The 24,161-nt window shown below is 39.4% G+C and overlaps 2 protein-coding genes across 3 annotated transcripts in view; one reads left to right on the top strand and one right to left on the bottom strand.

Annotated features, from left to right (window-relative positions):
- Nucleotides 1-24,161, bottom strand: part of PDE6H (phosphodiesterase 6H) — a 183,811-nt gene that overhangs the window by 126,227 nt on the left and 33,423 nt on the right. The window lies entirely within an intron of this gene.
- Nucleotides 17,573-18,319, top strand: LOC122473182 (U1 small nuclear ribonucleoprotein C-like). The gene has a single exon (XM_043563394.1). The coding sequence runs from the start codon at nt 17,836-17,838 to the stop codon at nt 18,088-18,090; it is 255 nt and encodes an 84-aa protein (XP_043419329.1). The 5' UTR covers nt 17,573-17,835; the 3' UTR covers nt 18,091-18,319.

Here is a 24,161-nt window from a genome sequence, read left to right as displayed (position 1 = left end):
ACAACTTGACTCTTCATTAATATGCACAGATAATATATATTTGAGGTGAGCATATTTGGGGCTTTGGACTTTATTTTTTGGATAGCTTATTTCATTCTTTAGATCTTATTGTAAACATAGCTCTGGGTTATGAAACAAATGTGGTCAAACGTAGGTAACATTTAAGAGTTCGACAAGGAAGGAAAGAATTTCTATTACTCTCTAAGCATCTTGTGTCTCATAGTCTTAAATGTAATTAAACTAATATAAGCAAGGTAATACACATTTTATTTTGCTATTGTCCACGTGATATAGTAAAAATGAATCTGGGCTTAAGAACAGTAGATAATAGATGGGGGTCTTATGCCTAATCCTAACACTTGCTGGTTACATAGTACTTACCAGAAGCATTTGGCCTATTTGACCCACAGTTTCTTCATTGTAAAAAATAAAGCTAATAATGTCTGTTCTACCTACTTTATCACTTATTACAATTAAGTTGGATAATGAGAATTTTCAAACTGCTAAGTGTATATTTGGTATGTGGCAGGGGACATGCATTAAAAACAATTCTCTACCCAGGTTAGATATTTTTATCTACATTAGTACATCCTTCTAGATATAGAGCTGGTAAAAATACACACTACTCAACCACTTTTTAGCAGATCATGAATCACTTTCTTTTTTAAAAAATTTCTAACACCCATCTTTAAAATAAAAGTTTCCTGTGTGCTACAAACAGTTAAATGTGAAAATATACTAACTTATGTATCTCTGTGTTTTCTGATAATTCAATACTTCTAACCGAAATCTGATAATGGAAGACTTCATCACACAAAGGACTATCTCAAGGTAAAATCCTTAAAATAGATTTGTTTTACTTCACTGTCTCTCATCCCTTTGGCTTGCCCCTCCTTCCATTACCACCTCTTACTGCTAGGTAAGGGGTAGCCCTGTGCCAGCCCCATTAACCCATACTCCAATCCAAAATCTCCCCCTTGGGAAATAATCTGCAGTCAGTCATGAAAACCAATGTGTCATTCTTGATACATGAAAATCAATGTGCCATTCTTGTTGTAGATAATCACCTTTTTAGATTTATCCCTAGCTGTTGCCTGCAAGCCTAGTCCTCTTTAATGTGAGGAAGATCAGGCACAAGTGAGCCTGTAGAGTTCATGTGCTTAGTTTCCTATCCTTCCTGCCCCAGCTGGCTCTAAAAACTCACAATTTCAAATCATTGAGAGAATTATAGTAAGCTGTTCTTCTGGGCCAATAAGTGAACAACACTAATCCTGAACCTTTGGTGTGAGCAGCTGTTTTCCTGGTTATTAGTCATAAAATGTCAATGTTTATGCACCTACAGTCAAAATCCAGAGGCACCAGCTTGACCAAAACTTTCCTTCTCAATATTACAGAACGGCTCTGCGTCTGTACACAACTTACATGAATGTAGAACTGTGTGGGTATATTAAGTTGGCCGGAAAATTATGTTTTCCTTGACAGCAATTAGGGTTTTACCCAAAGGTCTTCCAGCCTGAAACAACAGTTAAAAGCATATTTTTAAAATGAAGCGGAAAAAATAATACTAGTAATTAAGCGATGAAACTGGACGTCAGGCCCAGAAAACCTACATTATATCTCAGTTAAAATATTCTTACTTACTCTATAAATTTGAACAAGAACATGATGGCTACCAATTAACATTTTTATGATTAAATATACATTGAAATGACAAAGCATCTATTTGTGAAATGTACATATGTTTTCTTCTATAAGAAAAAAATAATAATCTTTATAGCATTCATAAATGCTTTAAAAAAGTAAGTAAGAGGGGCACCTGGCTGGGGTGCTCTACTCAGTCAGTAGAGCGTGTGACTCTTGACCTTAGGGTCATGAGTTCAAGCACCAAATTGAACCTACTTCAAAAAAAAAAAAAGAAAGAAAGAGAAAAGAAAGGATAAGAATAAACATAATAAAATGTTGAACAGTTGCAACTTAAGGGAAGTGTATAATTTAAAATTAAAAAGAACCATAAAGGTCCCTCGTCTGATACTTAAATCCCTCTTCCCTCCACCCCTTTCCCAAAGGTCTTTGCTAAGCAAAGATATAAATAATATAAATAGAAATTATTTAAATATACGGGAAAAGTTCGAGGTTCGTTTGTCAGGAAACTATTGTGCAGATAAATTATTTTGACTGGTTTGTTCTGATGATTAACATATAGTATTAAGAATAATAAAAATACCAATTTGAGTCTAGCCAAACTCCTTCTAAATAATAATAATTATAGTAATCAAAACTATAGTAGTAATTGCCATTACTTGAGCACTGCCTATATAATACTGTCTTAAACACTTCATAAACTTTGTTCGTTCAGTCCTAATAATGACCATATGAGTTGGATTATCTCCATTTGCCAGAGAGGGTAAGTAATTTGCTCAGTGTCATCACACTAGAAAAAACAGAATCTGGAGTGAAACCCACATCTGCCTATATCTTAAGCACTGTGTCCTTTGATCCTGCAGGGACTTGAAAGATAAGTCCAGTGAGAACTCAGACATCAAGACTCTAAGTCTGGCCAAGAAGTATTAAAACTGTCTATAATTCAAGACAAGATTAGAGAATCACAAACCATGTGCATCAGGGTTTGTGAACTGGACAAACTCTGTCAAGTTCAGAGAAGTAAGCTGAGTCAGAAAGGAGACATAAATACTATAGTTTCATAAGGAAAAGAATCGAACATAGGAAAAACAGACATGGGGTGCCTAGGTGGCTCAGTTGGTTAAGCTCCGGACTCTTGGTTTCGGCTCAGGTCATGATCTCATGGTTTGTGAATTCAGGCCCCAAATAGGGCTCCAGGCTGAAAAGGCAGAGTTTGCTTGGTATTCTCTCTCTCCCTCTCTCTCTCTCTCTTAATTTGCCCCTACCCAACATGTGCTCCCGAAAGAAAGAAAGAAAGAAAGAAAGAAAGAAAGAAAGAAAGAAACAAAGAAAGAGACAGGCTTGTACCACCACTCCAGGAAAGCAAGATTCAGAGTACAAGGGGTCAACAACAAAGTGAGAAGAGTGAAGACAAAAGAACTAAACACTCCCCACTCCCCTGACCCCAACAACGGATCTAAGGAAGAAGAGGTAACAGAAACTAGGAAAGAAGGCTAAACTTTATTTACCTTAAACCTCAATTAGTAAACTTGAAGTAATGATAATAGTATTACCAAAAAATGACATTTAGTTAAGTGAGATTAAACATATCTGGAAATATAGAAAAGATTCAATAAATGGTGGTGGTGGTCTTATTGTTTTAAAGGGTTACCTTCAGCTTTCTAATATAGTGCAGTTTAGAGCAAACACTCATTGACTAAGGTCAGGAGATCTGGTTTAAATCTTTTGTTTGCTTTGTACTAAGTGAGCAAAGTTAGGCAAGGCACATTGCCTGACTGTCAATATAATCACCTGTAAAAAAGGGACTATAATACCTCCTCACAACATTGTTGACATAATTAAGAATATATTAGAAAATTCTTAGCATAGTATTGGCAAGCACAGATTCATTCACACATACCCCCCAGCCCCCGCCAAAAAAAAGAAATGTATTCAACCAAAATTTACTGAAGGCCTATCCAGGTGACAGGCACTATTATAAGCATAGGTGATAGAATAGTGAACAAAAGATTTGATTTCAAATCCTACTTAAGTGTTTGTCTGATCTGAACTGCATATTGAATCAAGCTGATAATATGACTGCCTAAGAACGACAGCCCCACACCCCCTGATTTATTAGAAACCAGTGGTAGACCATACTAAAAATGGAAGAGGATGAAGAAACAAGATTATTCATCACTGCTCCAGATAGAGAAGAGTTAGCATAGTCATTCTGGCCATTAGACACACAAAGTACACAACTTAATCACCAATCCACAGTTAATAGGTGGTGGACCAGCAGAATCATATTTGTAAATGAAAAAAAAAAAGCCTTTGGGGCGCCTGGGTGGCGCAGTCGGTTAAGCGTCCGACTTCAGCCAGGTCACGATCTCGCGGTCGAGGAGTTCGAGCCCCGCGTCAGGCTCTGGGCTGATGGCTCAGAGCCTGGAGCCTGTTTCCGATGCTGTGTCTCCCTCTCTCTCTGCCCCTCCCCCGTTCATGCTCTGTCTCTCTCTGTCGCAAAAATAAATAAACGTTGAAAAAAAAAATTAAAAAAAAAAAAAGCCTTTAAGAACAACAATAACTACATATTGAATAGAAATCTACTGAGAAGACAAAGACAGTAAACTCCTTTTTGTTTATTTATTTTTTGAGAGAGAGACAGACACAGAGTGCAAGTGGGGAAGGGGCAGAGAGAGAGGAAGAATCTGAAGCAGGTTTCAGGCTCTAAGCTGTCAGCACAGAGCCCAACGCAGGGCTTGAACTCACAGACAGAGAGACAATGACCTAAGCCAAAGTCAGACACTTAAACGACTGAGCCACCCAGCTGCCCCAAAGACAGTATACTCTTAAAACACTACCCACTTCCTTCAGAATATATAAATTTAATTTAAAATATAGTTATCGCCTAACACAAATAGCTGTTAAATATATTGGGGAACTTAGAGATCGCTTGGACTTATTTGGGAAGTTCAAAAAGCTTACCTAAAACAAGTTCCTCTCTCTTCTCAACATCATGGGCCCTAAATTTTAGCAATAAAATGATGTCAAATTCTAGAACAATTTAAGTATACAAAATGATAGAACTATCATTGTTATGTTGATGTGACCCATAGTGATAGCTCCAAAATGCATACACAAATTAATAGCAACCAGAGGGTAAATATAGCAAAGACTAAGAGCTTAGAAAAGCTTCAAGAAGACCTGAGTGTAGATTAAGCAAATATGTGGCATAGGAAGCCAAAGAACATGGAAACCATGAGATCCCTAACATGTCAAAGTCATTTGGAAGGCACAGAGAAGAAAAGACAGAAGAGGTGATAATCTAATCAAAACAACACATTTTTTTTTTTGAAGATAGGTATAGAATATTTGAGGAGCACCTATACCAAATGCTGAGGAAAATTAGAAAATTAGGTAAAACAAACAAGATGATTAGCATGAAGAAATTTAAACTAATAAACAGGATAGACCAGATTCTTATGAAATAGGTTTCCAGAAGTTCAAAGAGAGAACAAACACAACTGAAGGCAGAAGATCTTAAAATGACAACTGAGTTAAGAAGGTTGGAAGAGGTAGGGATGCCTAGGTGGCTCAGTCTGCGGCAAACTTCAGCTCAGGTCATGATCTCACAGTTGGTAAGTTTGAGTCCCACATCAGGCCCTCTGCTGAGAGCTCAGAGCCTGGAGCCTACTTTGGATTCTGTGTCTCCCTCTCTGTCTGCCCCTCCCCTGCTCATGCTCTGTCTCTGTCTCTCTCTCAAAAATAAATAAACATTAAAAATTTTTAAAAATAGGGTTGGAACATGTTATATCTAGATTTTAGGAAAGCATTTGACCAACTTTCATTATGTTTCTAACCTGTTGATCATAGTTAAAATCCCTATCTAATAGCTCTAACATCTGGATCCCAGACCATCTGTATGTTTGGCGCTACAGATTGATCTTTGGACATTGTTTTTCTTGGTTTTGCATGCGTGTCATAATTTGTGGTTGAAGGCTTGATGCTGTGTGTAGAAAACAATAAAGTCAAGGTCAGTGGTATTTGGCCCTGAAGAGACACTCATCTTATCAGGCTATTAGTGTTGGGAACTAAGTCAACCTAGTCAGAAGTTGAACTGTGTTGGATTTTGTTTTGCTCTAGCTGCCTTCAGTGCACCACAGACTTCAAACTCCCCCAGTGGTGGACTGCTGTTAACTTGTGCCTGGTGTGGAGTCTGAGGTGCCTAATGGATTTTCTCCATGTTTCTGTTCTACTCAGTTTTCAGCAGGTCCTGTGCACTTGCACTACCAGGGGTAGGAGATCATCTCTCTGTGTGATCTTGCTTCTCCCCTTGCAGTAGTTGGCTGTTTCTTACTGCTTGCTGCCAGGCTCCTTGTGGAGCAGGGAAAGGGGTTCTCTGTCCTCCTTCTATAGCCTCAACCTTAAGAAGGACTCTTGGCCTGGCCTCTGGGATTGAACTATCTCAGCACTCCCTTTATCTACCCTAATTTCCCCCTCTACCCCTTATCATGACAGCCAAACTCTGCCTTGTATCCATGAGGGATCTTGCAAGGACAGTTTCCCGCCCCTTCCCAATGGAAGTAGACCTTTGCTTTCTATCACGTCAGGCTCCCGAGCCAGATGGGTTTCCCTGCCTCTCCCTCAAAGGCAAATGGCCTTTGCTTTAAATGAGAGAAGTTGTGAACCTGTTTTCATCACCAAGGAGGAATCTCTGATCTTGAGAATTAGTGTCTATTCTCTTTCAGTCTGGAGCTTCAGAAGATTCTAAATTGTTTTGCTAGCCCACACCTGACCTTTAAGAATGTGTTAAAATTTTGGCTGCTTACTTTTTCCCTACTTTTATGGCAGTTGAATCTTTCTCTTCTATTTCAACAAAGATGAAGCGACTTACGTGTCCCATATCTCCTCAGGGGGTCTGTTACCCTTTGAAATTCAGTTGACCTGTTTGTCATGTGACCTTGGTTCTTTCATGGATTCCAGGAAATTTATGATTTTGTAGATTATCTGGCTTTTTTTCTCATTTGCAGAGTAAGAGTGATAGTCTATTAAGGTTTCTACATCCTAAGTGGAATGACTCAGATAAGGTTGGCACATTCAAATGTCTAAAGAGTCCAGGTGGGTAGGTAGCATATGCTATTAAACTGGTCTAAGAGTAAAAGGTGTGAATTATGGCTAAATGGAGAGTACAAACCCACCTAACAGCATTTTTTTAATATAATTTATTGTCAAGTTAGCTAGCATACAGACTATGCACTGTGCTCTTGGCTTCAGGAGTAGATCCCCATGATTCATCACTTACATACAACACCCAGTGCTCATCCCCACAAGTGCCCTCCTCAATGCCCATCACCCATTTTGCCTGCCCCCTTAACCCCCCACCTCCATCAACTCTCAGTTTGTTCTCTGTATTTAAGAGTCTCTTATGGTTTGACTCCCTCTCAGTTTGTAACTATTTTTTTCCTTCCCTTCCCACATGGTCTTCTGTTAAGTTTCTCAAATTCCACATATTAGTGAGAACAGATTATATCTGTCTTTCTCTGACTGACTTATTTCACTTAGCATAATACCCTCCAGTTCCATCCACATTGATGAAAATGGCAAGATTTCATTCTTTTTCATTGCCAAGTAGTATTCCATATTCTCTCTCTCTCTCTCTCTCTCTCTCTCTCTCTCTCTCTGTGTGTGTGTGTGTGTGTGTGTGTGTGTGTGTATACCACATCTTTTTTATCCACTCATCAGTTGATGGACACTTGGGCTGTTTCCATAATTTGGCTATTGTTGAAACTGCTGCTATAAACATTGGGGTACATGTACCCCTATGAATCAGCACTCCTTTATCCTTTGGATAAATTTCTAGTAGTGCTATTGCTGGGTCATAGGGTAGTTCTATTTTTAATTTTTTGAGGAACCTCCACACTGTTTTCCAGAGTGGCTGCACCAGTTTGCATTCCCACCGCCAGTGCAAGAGGGTTCCCCTTTCTTCACATCTTCACCAACATCTGTTGTTTCCTGAGTTGTTAATTTTAGCCACTCTGACTGGTGTGAGGTGTTATCTCTATGTGGTTTTGATTTGTATTTCCCTGATGATGAGCGATGTTGAGCATCTTTTCATGTGTCTAACAGCATTTTTAGAAAAGTTTTTAAACATTTTGCGTGTTAAACTATCTTTTGATTTCACCTGATAAATTGTGAACCTGGTTAAGATGTTAGCAGAATTAGATGTGCTCAAACCTAGTTGAGCTGACTAACTGATTGATGTATAACTAAAGAGAACTTTAAAATGCTTAATTTCAAATTAATTAATTAATTAATTAATTAAATGCATAATTTCAACCTAAAAGAAACACCTATTATCATACCCAGGAATCTCTACTTAGTCTTGTGCTGTTTTTAATATTTTAACTAATGTTTTGATGAAGATATAAAAAAAGAATAGTATTCTGATTTTTGCATGAAATTAAACAATGAGTTATTGCTGTAACACTACATATCAGAATCAGGATTCATGAAGTCATTGACGGGTTAAAATAAAGAGGTTAAGTATGCATAAATGTCAGGTCCTAAAAGTCAGCTTGCTAAATCTACTTCAAATTTACAGGTGCATATTATTGGTGATATCTGACTTAACAGTAGAAGTTCATGTGCAAATAACATAATTTCTAATAGGTGTGAATTCAGTGATTCAAAAAAATGATATAGTCCCCCAAAAGCTGCTTCACCTTAGGTTGCAACAGTGGAGAGTGTTCAGAACAAAAGAAGTCTCAGTCCCATTAATTAGACACATGTGTGGTGTCCTGTTGCCATGTTTCACAAGGGTCATTGAGTTACTGGAATTGAAAGAGGAAGATGGCCAGGATGATAGAGTCTAAGGAAGGGTGGAGTCAGAATGTTGAGTCTGGAAAAAGAAAACTTGGAAGAACAAAATGGGATCTTCAAGTTTAGAAAAGAAAGAGGGAGGAGGGATTTGGCCACCACTATCAGAGATTATTCAAAACAACAGTGAATACATTGGGATTAGACGAAACTGATGTAATACTATGTGCTATTTGATACATTATTACATTTGGGATAAGGTAGACTGAAACGTTTTCTACTCTAGTTAGTAGGGGGGAAAAAAGCTAATGATTAAAGAAATGTGATTTGTTTGTATCAGTCATTGTTAATTAATGTAAGATTTGTGACATGCCTCAGAGTAAGAGGAGAGCAAAAGTTCTGTTAGCATAAGTCCAGGGTGATTAATTTTATAGAATAAGACTAATATTATATTTATGACTCAAACATCAATTTTTCAAGTAGAAGATAAGAGTTTTTAAAAGAAAATTAAATTGATAAATCATTTAATCTTTAAATTGATAAATCATTTTGATTTCAGATATTTATAGAACCTAGGAGAAAAAAATGGCTGTAGCATAGATTATTCTCTATTTTCACCACCATCCATTAAAAGATAGTCACTTTGCCCAACTCTCAAGAAACATCAATGAGCAGTGAACCCAGAATACACCTCTCTTCTCAGAGAGACAATACCTGGGTGGAGAAGAAAGGCCATCAATTTTTACTAGAAGACAGAAACTACAAAGTTTTAAAGACACAGTCAGGACTGAAGGTACTAAAAGTTAATTATATTTCGAGGGAGTGGTTTATGAACCCAGAGAAGCAGGAGGAGTGATGGGTTAAAAGAATGATTCCAGAGGCAGACTTCTGAGTCACAAAAGTATTTATTCACTATGAGCATCAGGAGAAGAGTAAGGTTCATCCTCCCTGAATGATTGCTTTCTGATCAGTGGTAGAGATACATCATACAGGAAATGCAAGAAAGGGACCGATCACACACACAGGATACAGATGCTAACGTGGTATAAACCCTTCCAGTTCCTTGCCCTTTAATGAACAAAATGAAAATGTGCAAAGAAAATATTATTGAATATAAAACTATTATACCAAAACAGAAGTACCTTAATTTCACCAGCGTCTAGGAGTCAACATAAGCGTGGAACTGAATTTACAACTACTAAGCCATGGAGCACAGATTTGCATCTGTTGGTTGGAAACTTTGGTCAATACCTAGCAAGCTCCTCCCTGTACATGAGAAAGAACAAGGGCATCAATCAAAACATGTACCAAAGTGAGGAAAAGGCAGAAAGTGAAGGAACATAGCTCAATAGAAAACTCTTTATCATGAAGAATACTTGCATACAAAATATTATATTATCATACACACACACACACACACACACACTCACATACAAAATCTATAAAGAGCTCACCAAACTCCACACCCGAAAAACAAATAACCCAGTGAAGAAATGGGCAGAAAACATGAATAGACACTTCTCTAAAGAAGACATCCGGATGGCCAACAGGCACATGAAAAGATGCTCAACGTCGCTCCTCATCAGGGAAATACAAATCAAAACCACACTCAGATATCACCTCACACCAGTCAGGGTGGCCAAAATGAACAAATCAGGAGACTATAGATGCTGGAGAGGATGTGGAGAAACGGGAACCCTCTTGCACTGTTGGTGGGAATGCAAACTGGTGCAGCCGCTCTGGAAAACAGTGTGGAGGTTCCTCAAAAAATTAAAAATAGACCTACCCTATGACCCAGCAGTAGCACTGCTAGGAATTTAGCCAAGGGATACAGGAGTACTGATGCATAGGGGCACTTGTACCCCAATGTTTATAGCAGCACTCTCAACAATAGCCAAATTATGGAAAGAGCCTAAATGTCCATCAACTGATGAATGGATAAAGAAATTGTGGTTTATATACACAATGGAGTACTACGTGGTAATGAGAAAGAATGAAATATGGCCCTTTGTAGCAATGTGGATGGAACTGGAGAGTGTGATGCTAAGTGAAGTAAGCCATACAGAGAAAGACAGATACCATATGTTTTCACTCTTATGTGGATCCTGAGAAACTTAACAGAAATCCATGGGGGAGGGGAAGGGAAAAAAAAAAAAGAGGTTAGAGTGGGAGAGAGCCAAAGCATAAGAGACTCTTAAAGACTGAGAACAAACTGAGGGTTGATGGGGGGTGGCAGGAAGGGGAGGGTGGGTATTGAAGAGGGCATCTTTTGGGATGAGCACTGGGTATTGTACGGAAACCAATTTGACAATAAATTTCATATATTGAAGAAAAAAAATTAAACCCCTCAAATAGAGATGTCAGCAATCTCACTAGAGTGACTGCAGGGCTGCTCATGCCATAATACTGCTCCTTCCTTGTTTCCTCTCATTTCTACCAGCCTCAGTTTCCCACAGAGGGTGCCACTCATTCCATCTCTGAAAAACTCAATCCTGTTCATTTCCAGATTGCCATACACCCAGCCTCATATGTGCACCTCAGAGAGACCCAGGGCCTGGGTGTTGGAAGCAGGTCTTCTCATTTGCAATTCTCCCATACAAGAACTTGCTCTCAGGATTTATCAGGGATTACAGACTTCTCCCTAGAAGTGTAAGTAGCTTCTACTACCCTCAATCCTAACTATGTCTTCAAAATTTTATAGCTTCCATTCTCTACTAAAAATTGCTCATTTGGAGCTATGCTTCAGTTCTAATCTCCTGAGGCATAGGATTAATTAATTAATTAATCTGACTAGTATTATATATATTATATATATATATTATATATATATATATACAACATATATATATATATATAATATGACAGAAAGAAAAAATGACAGATGATAGATGATGATGATAGATAGATAGATAGATAGGACCCTTTTGAAAGATGCAGGTTTTTGCCTGAATTTTCTTCCAAGTGTTAAGCCCCTGTTACCTATGAGCTGACCCTCAAAATTGTATAAATCTAAGTTCCATGAGAGTCAGGACCTTTCTGGTTGTTTTTGCTGAATCTCCAGGACCTCAGACAGAGCTCAGCAAATGTGTTATAAGCAAATGCATGATGGATGGCTACTCCCTTGCCTGGTATTCTCACTCTGTTCTTCCCAAGTGTTGGGATGGTCCCAGAGTTATGATGGATCTTCTGCTGCCAGTTATGCACCCAGAGCTACAGACAGACCCAAACATAGTCCTTGGACCTTTGTCTTGCCTATGAGCCTGGGCCTCAGAGCATCTTGAAGGAATCTTGTCTTGTCTGTCTAACCCCTAGTCCTTTCTACCTTCTCTTCCAGCTTTAAGTTTCCTAGTCTTCCTGTCTCCTTCCATTCATCGCTTCATCCTTGGAGACAATATTGCCCCAGTCAGGGTATGCACATGTACCAGCAAAGAAAAAAGTGGGTAAGATTACAGCAACTTAATAAAATGTCTTCATAATTTTTGAAGTTATCTTTTTTCTTTTCTTCCTTTCGTTCCTTGTCTTTCTGCTTTCCTTCAGCCACTTTTTCTTTCATTTAGTTCTTGATTCCTTCTGCTTGCCTTCCTTCCTTGTTTACTTTCTTTGTATTTATTCATTGTTTATTCTCCCATGTTTCTTGAGAGAAATGAACTTGAACAAAAATGGCTAGAAGATTATTGGAAATGTCAGCTCTTCCATTTCTCATTTCTAATGCAAATGTCAACTTCCTAGGGTGGTGGAAACTGTCCAGTTACTGAAAGTTTGCAAGTGCTCATTCATTCACTCATTCATTCATTCAGCAAACACTTATTGAGTGCCAACTGTTGTGTGGGGGCTATCAAGGCAAACACTCCTATATGTGTCCTTAATCTCAATACTCAGCTACAATGCCACTTCACTTCTGACACCAGATGTGTGGGATGGGATTTTCACACATTAAGCAATTCTGCAACAGTGGCTGGGTGGCCTATAATTAATTCAATCCACCTGAGTCTTACAATCTACTCAGAGATAATATCAGATTCCACAGGTGAAGGGTTCATTCAGTCCTTCTAGACTGCTGCCCCCACTTTAGATGCCAATCACAAGTCCAGTTTATCAACCTGTGCTTCTAACCAAATTGCTATAAATCAGAGATTCTCAAGATCCCGTCCTTGGGTTCAATTACTGTGCTAGAACTGCTCACAGAACTCAGAAAAACACTTCCTTACATTTGCCAGTTTATTATAAAGGATACAGATAAGCAAGATGAAGAGGTACATAAAGCAAGATCCAGAAGGGTCCTAAGTGCAAGAGCTTCTGGCCCATTGGAAGTGGGGTGTGCCACCATCCTGGAATGTGGGTGTGTGCGCCAACCTGGAAGCTCTCCAAATTCCAGCCTGATGGATTTTTGTGGAGGCTTCTTTTTTTTTTTTTTTTTAATTTTTTTTTTCAACGTTTATTTATTTTTGGGACAGAGAGAGACAGAGCATGAACGGGGGAGGGGCAGAGAGAGAGGGAGACACAGAATCGGAAGCAGGCTCCAGGCTCTGAGCCGTCAGCCCAGAGCCTGATGCGGGGCTCGAACTCACGGACCTCGAGATCGTGACCTGGCTGAAGTCGGACGCTTAACCGACTGCGCCACCCAGGCGCCCCTGGAGGCTTCTTTACATAGGCATGATCGATATATCATTGGCCATTGGTGATTATTCAACTTTCAGCCACCTCCCCTCCCTAGAAATAGTGGGACTGAAAGTTCCAACCCTCTAACATTGGTTTGGTTCCCCTGGCAACCATCTTTAGGGGCTTTTTAAAAATGACATATAAGTAATTTTTATCTAAAAATAACATATTTAAAATTATTGTCTTTAATTTTTATGGCTACAAATAGCTTGAGACCCTAATATAAGTTATGGACTATCTCCTCTGAAAAATGCAAGAACGTACATTATTTTACACACGTGCAGTAAGTCTATGTTTAAGATTCCTTGACATATTAATTTCCCCAAATGCCAGTTACATAAAAGAGATACTTGGACCTAGAAGGCTTTTTTTCAACTTTATTGTATTTATTTATTGTATTTTATTTATGTTTTTGAGTATAGTTGACACACAATGTTATATTAGTTTCAAATGTACAACTTAATGATCTGACAAGTTATTACATTATATTATGTTCACCACTGCTATAGCTACTATCTGTGCTATTACACTGCTTTTACAATATCATTAACTGTATTCCTTATGCCCTGCTTTTTATTCTTGTGACTTACTCTTTCTATAACCAGAGACCTGTATCTCCCTCTCTCCTTCACCCATTTTGCCCACCTCCCTATCCCCTCTCCTCTGGCAACCATCAGTTTATTCTCTGTATTTATAGTTCTGATTTTGCTTTCACTTATTTTTTAAGACTCCATTTATGGGGCGCCTGGGTGGCGCAGTCAGTTAAGCGTCTGACTTCAGTCTGACTCACGGTCCGTGAGTTCGAGCCCCGCGTCAGGCTCTGGGCTGATGGCTCGGAGTCTGGAGCCTGTTTCCGATTCTGTGTCTCCCTCTCTCTCTCTGCCCCTCCCCCGTTCATGCTCTGTCTCTCTCTGTCCCAAAAATAAATAAAAACGTTGAAAAAAATTTAAAAAAAAAAAAAAAGACTCCATTTATGAGTGGAGTCATATAATATTTGTTTTTCTCAGTCTGACTCATTTCACTTAGCACAATACCTTCTAGTTCATCCCTGTTGTCTCAAATGGCACAATTCTCATCCTTTTTATGGCTGTGTAATATTTCATTATGTATGTAAAACATTTCCTGTATCCATTCATCTATTGATGGACACTTGGGTTGCTTCCGTGTCTTGGCTATTATAAACAATGCTGCAATAAACAGAGGGGTGCATGTATTTTTTCAAGTTAGTGTTTTCATTTTTCCTGGGTAAATACCCAGTAGTGGAATTATTGGATCATATAGAATTTCTATTTTTAATTTTTTGAGGAACCTCCATACTATTTTCCACAGTGGCGGTAAACATTTACATTCTGACCAAAAGTGCACAAGGGTTCTTTCTTCTCCACATGCTTGCCAACATTTGTTTCTTGTCTTCTTGATTTTAGCTATTCTGACAGGTGTGAGTTGATATCTCATTGTGGTTCTGATTTGCATTTCCCTGATGATCACTGATGCCGAGCATTTTTTCATGTATCTCAGACATCTGGATGTATCCTTTGGAAAAATGTCTATTCAGGTCCTCTGGCCATTTTTATTTGGATTATTTGGGTTTTTTTTTTGTTTTTGTTTTTGTTTTTGTTTTTTTGTTTTTTGGCTTTGAGCTATGTAATTCTTTATATATTTTGGATATCAACCCCTTATCAGATATATCATTTTCAAATATCTTCTCCTATTTAGTAGGCTATCCTTTTGTTTTGTTTTGCTGTGCAAAAGCTTTTTATTTTGATGTAGTCCCAATAGTTTATTTTTGTTTTTCCCTTGTCTTAGGAGATATAGCTAGAAAAATGTTGTGACGGCTGATGTCAGAGAAATTGCTGTCTGTGTTTTCTTCGAGGAAATTTATGGTTTCAGGTATCATAGTTGGGTCTTCAATCCACTTTGAGTTTATTTTTGTGTATAATATTAGAAAGTAGTTTAGTTTTATTCTTTCAAATGTAGCTGTCAGGTTTTCCGAGTACCATTTATTGAAAAAATTGTCTTTTCCCCACCGTATATTCTTGCCTCTTTTGTCATAGGCTAATTGGTCATATAAAGGTGGGTTTGTTTCTGGGGTGTCTATTGTGTTCTATTGATCTATGTGTCTTTTTTCCCCCTACCTGTTGTTTTGACTACTGCAGCTTTGTAGTATATCTTGAAATCCACAATTGTGATACCTCCAGCTTTGTTCTCCTTTCTCCAGATTGCTTTGGCTGTTTGGGGTCTTCTGGATTCCATAAAAATTTTAGTATTATTTGTTCTAGTTTTGTGGAAGATGCTGTTGATATTCTGATAGGGATTGCACTGAATCTGTAGATTGCTTTAAGTAATATGGACATTTTGACAACATTAATTTTTCCAATTCATGAGCATGGGATACCTTTCCACTTGCTTGTATCATCTTTAATTTCTTTCATCAATGTTTTATGGTTTTCAGTGTGCAGCCTCCTTTAAACTATGACTTTTTACAGAAAGAATAAAGAAAATAATAATAATAATAATAGAAAAAAGAAAAGAAAAAATTATAGAAAAGAAAAAAGCAGAAAGAAAATAAAAAAAATAAAAATAAAAACAAAACAAGACAAATTTTTAAAATAAAAAATATATATGTTGAATTTAAAAAATATTTAAAAAATTTTAAAAATCCACAAAATCACGACGTGTTTTCTATACCCCAACACGAAAGGTTGACTGGTGTGGGCTTATGGACCCTGGTCTCGCTGAAGTCACAAGCTCTCTGTGAGCTGGACTCTGCTCTAGTCTGGCCTTTTTAGGTAGATGGGGAGAGAACTTTCCCACAGTTTCTCAGACCTTTTAAACCTTGTCTTTTTTTTTTTCTGTGTCTCAGTGTGATGGGGGGGGGGGGTGTGATGCGGGGGTGGGGGGTGGGTGGGTAGTGTGGGCTTTAGGTTCCTGCACTCGTTGAGGTTACAAGTTCCCTGTGATGAATGGATCCACCAGTTATGGTTTCTAGACCTGCTCATTGGGGCATCAGGACCCTCCAAGGATGCATTCTGAACCTGCCCTTTATGGCAACGAATACCTTACCTTATGGTATTCTGACCTTCCTACGGTCTGTGCTTTTATTTATTTTTTTTTTAATTTTTTTTTTCAACATTTATTTATTTTTGGGACAGAGAGAGACAGAGCATGAACGGGGGAGGGGCAGAGAGAGGGAGACACAGAATCGGAAGCAGGCTCCAGGCTCTGAGCCATCAGCCCAGAGCCTGACGCGGGGCTCAAACTCACGGACCGTGAGATCATGACCTGGCTGAAGTCGGACGCTTAACCGACTGCGCCACCCAGGCGCCCCCGGTCTGTGCTTTTAAAGTGGAGGGGGAGAGAATGTTCCTGCAGTCCTGTGTCCCAGCATGGCTAGGGCTGGTGGGCGTTTGTCGACCCTAGACTTGCTGAGGTCATAAGCTTTCTGTGCCAATCCAACTCACCAGTTATGGCATCTGGACCCACCAATTATGCCATCCCAACCCATACCTTATGATGTCCAGACCCTGATCCAGTGTGGGATTTTAAGGTGGCATGGGGAGAGCATTCCCACATCTCCTTGGCCCTTTTTTTTTTTTAAGTACACTTCACGCCCAGCATGGAGTCTAATGTGGGGCTTGAACTCATGACCCTGAGCTGAGATCAAGAGTAGACTGTTTAACTGACTGAGCCACCCGGGTGCCCCTTCCTGGGACCTTTTAAAACTCAGCTCCTTTTTCTGTGCCCCAGCATGACTAGTGCTGATGTGGGCTTGTGACTCCTGGGCTCACTTAAGTCCCAGTCTCACTGAGACAACCGCACCTGTCTGTTTCGGTGTCCAGACCCTGCCCCGGTCTAAGGTAAACCATGTCCCTCTGACCTGGAAAGGTTTCCCACAGCTCCTCCACCACTTGCCAGGGTTCTAGCGTTGTCTCTTTTGTATGCTAGTTGCCCTTTTAAACCATGGCTTTTGTCCTGTGCTCAAGGACCCACGGATCTATTCCCAGAACCTCAGTACTATCCCTCCCCACTATGTTTGCAGCCTCAATGGCGGGGGTTCCATTTGTTACTGTGTCTCTGTCTCTCTTGCAGTTCCAATGCCATTCTCTCTATCTTTGGTTGCTCAGTAGCTGTTTAGTCAGCCCTCAGTTCTTCAGGAGGAATTGTTCTATTAATAAGTTTAATTTGGTGTGTTCCCCAAAGGAGGTGAGTTCAGAGCTTCCTAAAGTGGCCATCTTGAACTAGAGCCTCCTTAGGGCCTTTAAAACACCACTTCATTAGCATAACCTCAGTGGAATTGTTTGGAATAACAAAAGACACCAATTTCACCCTTTTGGCTCTGGAGCTATTTGAGGAACTGGAAAAGATGTCCCTATAGCTCTTAGTGCTTAAGAAATTACAAAGGTTCTAGGAGGTGTGTGCCACAAACCATGGACAAGAGCAAATATTTATTTGCTATAAATCTCAATATTACTCCGGGTGGCGCGGGACGGAGTGGCCAACGGTCTGCAAAGCAACATGCCTAAGTTTTATTGTGACTACTGCGACACATACCTCACCCATGCCTCTCCATCTGTGAGAAAGACACACTGCAGTGGTAGGAAACACAAAGAGAATGTGAAAGACTACTATCAGAAATGGATGGAAGAGCAAGCCCAGAGCCTGATCGACAAAACAACTGCTGCATTTCAGTAAGGAAAGATTCCTCCTACTCCATTCTCTTCTCCTCCTCCTGCAGGGGCGATGATTCCACCTCCCCCTAGTCTCCCGGGTCCTCTTCGCCCTGGTATGATGCCAGCACCCCATATGGGGGGCCCTCCCATGATGCCAATGATGGGCCCTCCTCCTCCTGGGATGATGCCAGTGGGACCTGCTCCTGGAATGAGGCCGCCTATGGGAGGCCACATGCCAATGATGCCTGGGCCCCCAATGATGAGACCTCCCACCCATCCCATGATGGTACCCACTCGGCCAGGAATGACTCGACCAGACAGATAAGGAGACACAGGAACCTCTTTATATCCATTTTATATTACTTGTTCTTCACCAGGAGATCATGGTGCTGTGATTCTGGGTGTTTTCTAACAGCATGACAAGGAAGACTTGCTCCCCCTTCCTATCAAACAGAGAATAGTTTTTGCAAGGGAGTAGTGGGACAAAAAAAAAAGCAATTTCCATTTGTATCGTGAAATGTGAAAATAAAATTGTCAACTGTTTTAGTTAAAAACAAAAAACAAAAAACAAAAAAAAATCTCAATATTACAAGAACACACACAACAGAAGTTATTCTGTAAGAATGTTGAGGGGGAAATTCACCGTGGGTAGAAGACGATTCCCAACACTAAGGTCCTATACTTAAAAAAAAAAGTGGAAATAAGAAAGGTTAGACAATATGTTTCATAATGAAGCTATTGATCTAACAACTATTATTACAAATACATTGAAATAATGGATGCAAGTGCCTCCTGGGATAGCACATCTCTTCTGTGATTTCCCTGCCAAAACTCTATGACCTGAAACTAATCATCAGGAAATAATAGAGAAGCCCCAAATGAGAAACATCTACAGAATAACTGGCCTATAATTTTCAAAAACGTCAAGGTCAAAAAGCAATACAAATACTGAGGAAAATGTTTCAGTTTCGAGATACTAAAGAAACTTGACAACTAAATGCAAAGGGTGATCCTGGAAAATAGCCAGAAAGGAAATTATAGGAAGAGTTGATGAAATCATTTATGGACTATGTGTAAGATAATAGTATTGTATAAATGTTAAATTTCTTGATATTGGTTGATAAGGGAACATAAGCCAAGCTGACAGGCCGCAAATGCTCCCCCATCCCCCATGTGCCATACTTGTGATATTCCTTGGGCACTCCTCGCTGCCCAAGAACAAAGGAAAGGAGAAAAACAAAGGGATAACTAATAGAGATCATAGTCCTGCAGGATTTGAGTCTCCATCTATTGACAAATATCTTAGTAAATCACAAGACAAAGGCAATCTTATCAATAGCCTAATCTCCAGAAACCAATAGACTCCGTTTCCTGGAGCCCTAACATCACCCCTTCATAGTGATGTGAGAAACAAAGGCAGAAGAAAATGGCAGATAGAACCCAATTTCCTTATAACCTGCAGCCCTTTGACAAATACTGGAGGCTGGCAGAGCAAAGTTTCTCCAGAAACTCCTTATTATCTTAATGTCAATGCTTTGCTAGAGGGAAAAACAACCTTAGCTTGACAATAGCCAGGACTCCAGGATCCTGTAATCTTAGCATATGAAAATCTCACAGGAAACTTCCCCTCGACTTTACTTCCCCCGACCCCATAGTGTATAACCAGTCTCTCCTGTGGTCCAGAGTAGCTCTTCTTGGCCACAGGTCCTGTCCCCATGCTTCAATAAATCACCTTTTTGCAACAAAGACATCTTTAAGAATTCTTTCTTGGTCGTTGGCTCTGGACCCCACGAACCCCACTACCACCCCAAAAAAACCTCATCATTGGTAATTGTATTGTGGTTATGTAAAAAAAAATCTTTGTCTTTAGAAAATAAATTCTGACGTATTTAAGCGTGAAGTACATTAAATTAATTAAACAAGGAAGTCATTTGACTGAGAAGGTTCTAGTACCTTAATAGCCTATGTAAGCAAACCAAAACCTAAGCATGTAAAGACCTCAAGGTTAAGAAAGCAGAACCTAAAGACAACCAATCACAAACAGCCAACTAAGCTTTCCCAAATGAGGCAAATGCTTACACTACAGCCAATCAAATAATGTCCTTGCTTTGCTTCCGCCTTTCTCCATAAAAATGTTGCCTCTGGACCCTATTGGTGGCGCCTTTCTCCATAAAAATGTTGCCTCTGGACCCTATTGGTGGCGCCTTTCTCCATAAAAATGTTGCCTCTGGACCCTATTGGTGGAGCTCTCTTAATCACTTCTGGTCTGGTGCTACCTGATTTGAATCTATTTTTGCACAAATAAGTTCTTAACATTTTTAATATGCCTCAGTTTATCTTTTCACAGGGGGATGATGTCTATGATTAATTCTCAGGTGGTTTAAAAAAAAAGTAAGAGAATGATAGAGCAAGTGGGGGAAAATCTAGAAATCTAAACATGTGTGCTATCTATTATGGATAGGGTATGGGGGAATTCCTTGGACATATGCATGTTCCTTGTACAGACTTGAAATGTTTCTGTGAGTTAAAATTTTCATCTAAATAAAAGTTATAAAAATATGAAATCATTAAGGAAGTTTTGCTCACTTCTGTAAGGGTATTGAGTGAGGGTAAAAGAGAACCAACAAGATGTTAAAACCATCCCAAATTACCAAATTGGGGGGTCTCTATCAAACTACTTTCCTTTGGATAACAAAGGATTTCTGGCAGATAACAAGGATTTCTGGCCTTAAATTGACACAGGTCCAAAGGAGTTTAATAAGATCCAAACAGGAAGTACTCAGGGCCATTACAAAACCTTTAGGTTGGTGGCAAAGGACACAGTTCCCCCAGGACAAGACCCTCTAGGACTACTTCAACCTATGCTCCAAAAGTAGCTTTAGTAGCTTTACAAAACTAGTCTAGAATGTTTAGAATTTATTCTAGAAAACCTTTTCTTTCTTTTTTTTTTTTTTTTGAAAACCTTTTCTTAAACAGCTGTTTATGTGGAAAAAAAATAATAAAAATTAACTTTTACTTTGTTGGACACCCTGTGAGTTGTTGGTCTTCACAAATCTGAGTAGAGCGTAAGCTGAGCCCACATGCCTTGAGAAGCTGGTGTCAGTGGCACTAAGAAACAGGAAACTGAGGAGCAGAGAGGTAAAATACTGTGCCCGTGGTCAGACATTAAGGTCATAATAGAACTAGGAATTGAACCAAAGTGCCTCTCTATTCACTAATCAACCTGCTTCCGAGACAGTATGGTTCATGGAGCCATTCCATGATATTTTATAGAGTATCTCAATTTCACTGCCATCACAGCCCTATAAGAGTGATACCACCTCCAGTTTTACATGTGAAGAAAATGAGACTGAGAACCAACATAACTTGTTCAAATTCACAAAAAGAAGGGAGACATAAAGGCAAAATACCAACACAGTTCTGTGCGATTTCAAAGCCCACATCCCTTTTACCCATCAAGACAGCAGAGATAGATTGCATTTTAAGGAACTGGGTATCAAGAAAATGATACTGGAGTAAACTCCCAGCTCTAAATGAACTAATATTAAATTATCACATGGGAACTTTCATAAAATAGCCCCCAAGGCAAAAGATGATTTTTTAATGACTCTACATATTGTCAGAAAGGGGCACCTGGGTGGCTCAGTCGGTTAAGCATCTGACTCCTGGTTTCGGCTCAGGTCATGATCTCTGGGTATGATAAGGGAAAGGTAGGATAAAATAGGCAGGGAGGGAAAGGTTAGAACCTGAAGTCCCAGGGTGAAAAACAACACATATTTTGGAACAATGCTGGGAGCATCTGACTACAGAAAGCTCCCTCAGGCCTAAGGTTCCTCTTAAGAATGTTAACAGACACCACCTCCTCCCCCTCAGGTTCTCCTCAGGAGTTTGACAGTCAAAATACCTAACTAAAAGAAGTAAACATAAAACTTAGGTTATACAAGGGATAGTATGACCATAGTCGGACTCCTAACACAATGGAATGGAGCCAACCAGGAATGGACAACCCAGCACCTAGAGTTATCAAGCCAATAAGGATGAAAACTGAGAAGAAACAAGGGGGAAAGTATGGGGGGACTGACCGGAACCTTCTAAAGCAAAGAGCCTTGCCTATAGTCGGGGGCATTCACTTTCACATGCTCCTTCTCTGCAAAGACAGCTTTCATACTATTCTTACTTTCTAATCTTATACTGTAATAAACTTTTGCCTGCTGCACATTTTCACTACTCACATTTTTACATTCCACTTCTTTTCTTCAAGCCAGGGAGACAACGAACCCCAGGGTATTGAGGTAAAGAATCCTGCAACAATGGTCCATGAGATCAAGCCCCTCATTGGACTCTGAACTGACAGCACAGAGCCTGCTTGGGATTCTCTCTCCCTCTTTCTCTGTCCCTCCCTCGCTCATTCTCTCTCTCTCTCTCTCAAAATAATTATTTTTTAAAAAACATTATCAGAAAATATTGTTTTCATTTTAATCCAAAAACATACACACACACATCAGACCTCTTGTCTTTCCCTATTCCATTTTATTGTCAGAGTTCTCTCTTCCTTTCCTCCATCCCTCCCTCCCTCTCTCTTTAAACAGCTCAACAATAGTCTCAACTTCTCACTACTGTTCTTAGACCCACTCTCTGCTCTGTCTCTGTCTCTCCTTCCCTCCCTTTTTCCCCTCTTTCTTCCAGCTCCTTTAAATTCTGGACACAGGAACTGTATCAAAAGGTTACAAGGTTTCCTGCTTCCCCCTAGTGGTATTATTCTGGAAGTGGAAGTCACACTTAAGGAAAACTAGCAAATGTTTACAGACAATAGAAATAAAATGACAGACTCCTTTAGAGTTTTTGGAGACAGGGAGCCAATGGGAGGAGAGGAATGAACCTGTGATCACTGACAGTCTCTTTAACCTCACACAGCCTCAGGAAATGCACCTGTGACGTGGAAGTTAAACTAACTCCTCACAGTGGTCTTGTAGGTTGAGATACTAAAAAAAGGGTCTTGAAACAGTACACTCCCAATAAAAGGTAACTGTTACTTACTTTTGACAACCCTATAAGGTTAGGAAACTGAAGCTCAGCACAACTTGCTGTTTCTTCTTCTTCTTCTTTTTTTTTTTTTGTTTCTTTATTTGGGGGGTGGGGAGCAGGGGCAGAAAGAGATGAAGAAAGAGAATCCCAAACAGGCTCTTCGCTGTCAGCACAGAGCCTGTCAGTGCAGAGCCCAATGCAGTGCTTGATCTCATGAACCTGGAAATTATGACCTGAGCCAGAATCAAGATCCTGACACTTAACCCACTAAGCCAGCCTGCTTATTCTTCTTGATCCAGCCAGCAAGCTGTAGAATTAAGCCCATAGTTCAAGTTTTCAGACTCTAGTGCTCTTCACCACACCTCAGTCTCCCAAATTGATGGTTGATAATGAGGAATCTTAAGAATTTAAAAGTCGTAAGAATCTAAAAGGGATATTTATTTTATCATGTTTTCCTTTAAGTCCAAAAAATATGCATTTCAACGATCTGTGGTCACATCTCCAGATTTGCATCTTAAAGTTGCAAGAAGAGAAACACACAAAGATTTATGTCCCAAACAGGCTCACAAATCATTGCTTATAATAGCACATAGTTGAAAGCAAGCTAAATGTAAGATATTTATTCAATAAACCTTGGCACAAATAATGATCATTGTTTTTATTTATTTATTTATTTAATTGATTGATTGATTTCTCAGGGCCAGAAGCTGTTGTAAGAATTAAAAACAGGTCAAAGCGTTGAATAAGGGAGGTACTATTATGTTCTATTCATTGATCAGTCTGTTTCTGAGATGGATGCATGGATCCATTCCATATTTCATTGCATTGTAGCACCTATGGTGGAATACTGTGCAGCTATAAAAAAAAAAAAAGTCATGTTTTCAATAATTATTAAACTATAGGGAGACGTGCTTACATTAAAAATGTTAAGGGAAAAAACAGTATGAAAATTGCATACTATATTAATTCAGTCCTAAATGTGTGTGTGTGTGTGTGTGTGTGTGTGTGTGTTGTGTAACACCAAAATCTAAATCTAAATAGTACCCTCGTCCAGGTGATAGGTTATGGGTAATTTTGTATCCCCTTTTATACTTGTGTGAATACTCTGGACTTCTGTCATGAGACAGAACTGCTGTGATCATCAGAAAATTTAGATTACAAACTATTTTAGGATGCTGAAAAGAATACCATAATTTCATGGGTTTTTTAATGTTTATTTATTTTTGAGAGAGAGAGAGAGACAGAGCGTGCGTGGGAGAAGGGCAGAGGGAAAGGGAGACACAGAATCCAAAGCAGGTTCCAGACTCTGAGCTGTCAGCACAGAGCCCAATGTGGGGCTCAAACTCATGAACTGTGAGATCATAACCTGAT

This window comes from Prionailurus bengalensis, chromosome B4 (genome assembly GCF_016509475.1).
Source record: "Prionailurus bengalensis isolate Pbe53 chromosome B4, Fcat_Pben_1.1_paternal_pri, whole genome shotgun sequence".
In the NCBI taxonomy this organism is placed as follows: Eukaryota; Metazoa; Chordata; class Mammalia; order Carnivora; family Felidae; genus Prionailurus; species Prionailurus bengalensis.
This window is presented reverse-complemented; position numbering and strand designations above follow the sequence as displayed.

Coding starts and splice junctions, on each gene's coding strand:
- LOC122473182 (XM_043563394.1), top strand. CDS start 17,836: ATGATTCCACCTCCCCCTAGTCTCCCGGGTCCTCTTCGCCCTGGTATG.